We start from the raw sequence: 1,039 nt of genomic DNA on the forward strand, positions 1-1,039 counted from the left end.
CCTCCTCGGCGCCCCACGTAGGAGCAGCACCTGGATAATGGCAAAGCACTCGGGTCAGCGCGCAGCGGGCAGCGGGCAGCGCGCAGCGGGCAGCGCGCAGCGGGCAGCGCGCAGCGGGCGAGCCGCACCCTCCTTCCCACCAGCGCCGGCGCTCGGAGGCGGTCGGAGCGCTCTCGTCGTGCACCTGCCCACCCAACGCAGAAAATCCCCTCCAAAAGTGCTTCTACGCCTTCAACATCACGGATCCTCTTGAGAAGCTGAAGGAAAAAATGGTCCCCTCCTTGGACAAAGTACGCGCCACCGCGCTCCCCTCCGCGCTGAAGCTGCTCCTGCCTCGGCCGCGCCCCCGCTGAGGCCCAGGAAGGGCCCGCCAGGCGGCAGCTGAGTGTCTGGAAAGCGGCCTCTTGGTACCATGTCAAGGAGCCGTGAAAATGACTCTTCTGGGCACGGTTATTCTTTCAAGTAAAGTTTACTCCTTGTGGTGTTCTTAATGCACTGGCCAACACTTTATCGAACTATTTTGATAAAAGAATTTTAAAATTGAAGTGGTCCATAATCACCCTAATGCCTACTGAGCCAGCTTGTGCCTGATTCTAATAGAAATACCTCTGAGAATATCAACAGTAACCATCATTTTGACTTTCGTCTTGAAATTATATGCTTACATATGTGTGTGCTGTATGTACATGTGAAAACATATATGATATCAATTATTTTTCTGTTTCTGTAATTGATCTCTATCCTTGTGCTGCCTTGTGTATATTTTTAAACAAAATATACATGCTGAGTCACGGAAACACCCTTCTGCACCAACTAGATAATGCATATGGCTTCTCTCCTTTGATCTATTGATCCATTAATCATATGAGTAGATTTCTTAATAATGGACTAATTTTGTATTCTTTAGATAAACCTGTATGGCAGCCTGCTTTTCTTCTCTTCCACTGTGGAATTCTAATGTTTTATTTGCTTTTTGTTTCTCTTCCTCCTCCTCCCCCTCCTCCTCCTCCTTTTCCTCCTTCTTTCTCTCTCTCTCTCT

The 1,039-nt window shown here is 49.0% G+C and overlaps 1 protein-coding gene across 1 annotated transcript in view; it reads right to left on the minus strand.

The window, feature by feature from the left end:
- Positions 1 to 1,039, minus strand: part of Tll2 (tolloid like 2) — a 147,458-nt gene that overhangs the window by 56,219 nt on the left and 90,200 nt on the right. Inside the window, exon 6 of the mRNA XM_004625684.2 lies at positions 3 to 30. Within this exon, the coding sequence (XP_004625741.1) occupies positions 3 to 30 (28 nt within the window). The remainder of the gene's footprint in view (positions 1 to 2; positions 31 to 1,039) is intronic.

The sequence above is a fragment of the Octodon degus genome, unplaced genomic scaffold (assembly GCF_000260255.1).
Source record: "Octodon degus isolate 3935 unplaced genomic scaffold, OctDeg1.0 scaffold00010, whole genome shotgun sequence".
NCBI lineage: Eukaryota > Metazoa > Chordata > Mammalia > Rodentia > Octodontidae > Octodon > Octodon degus.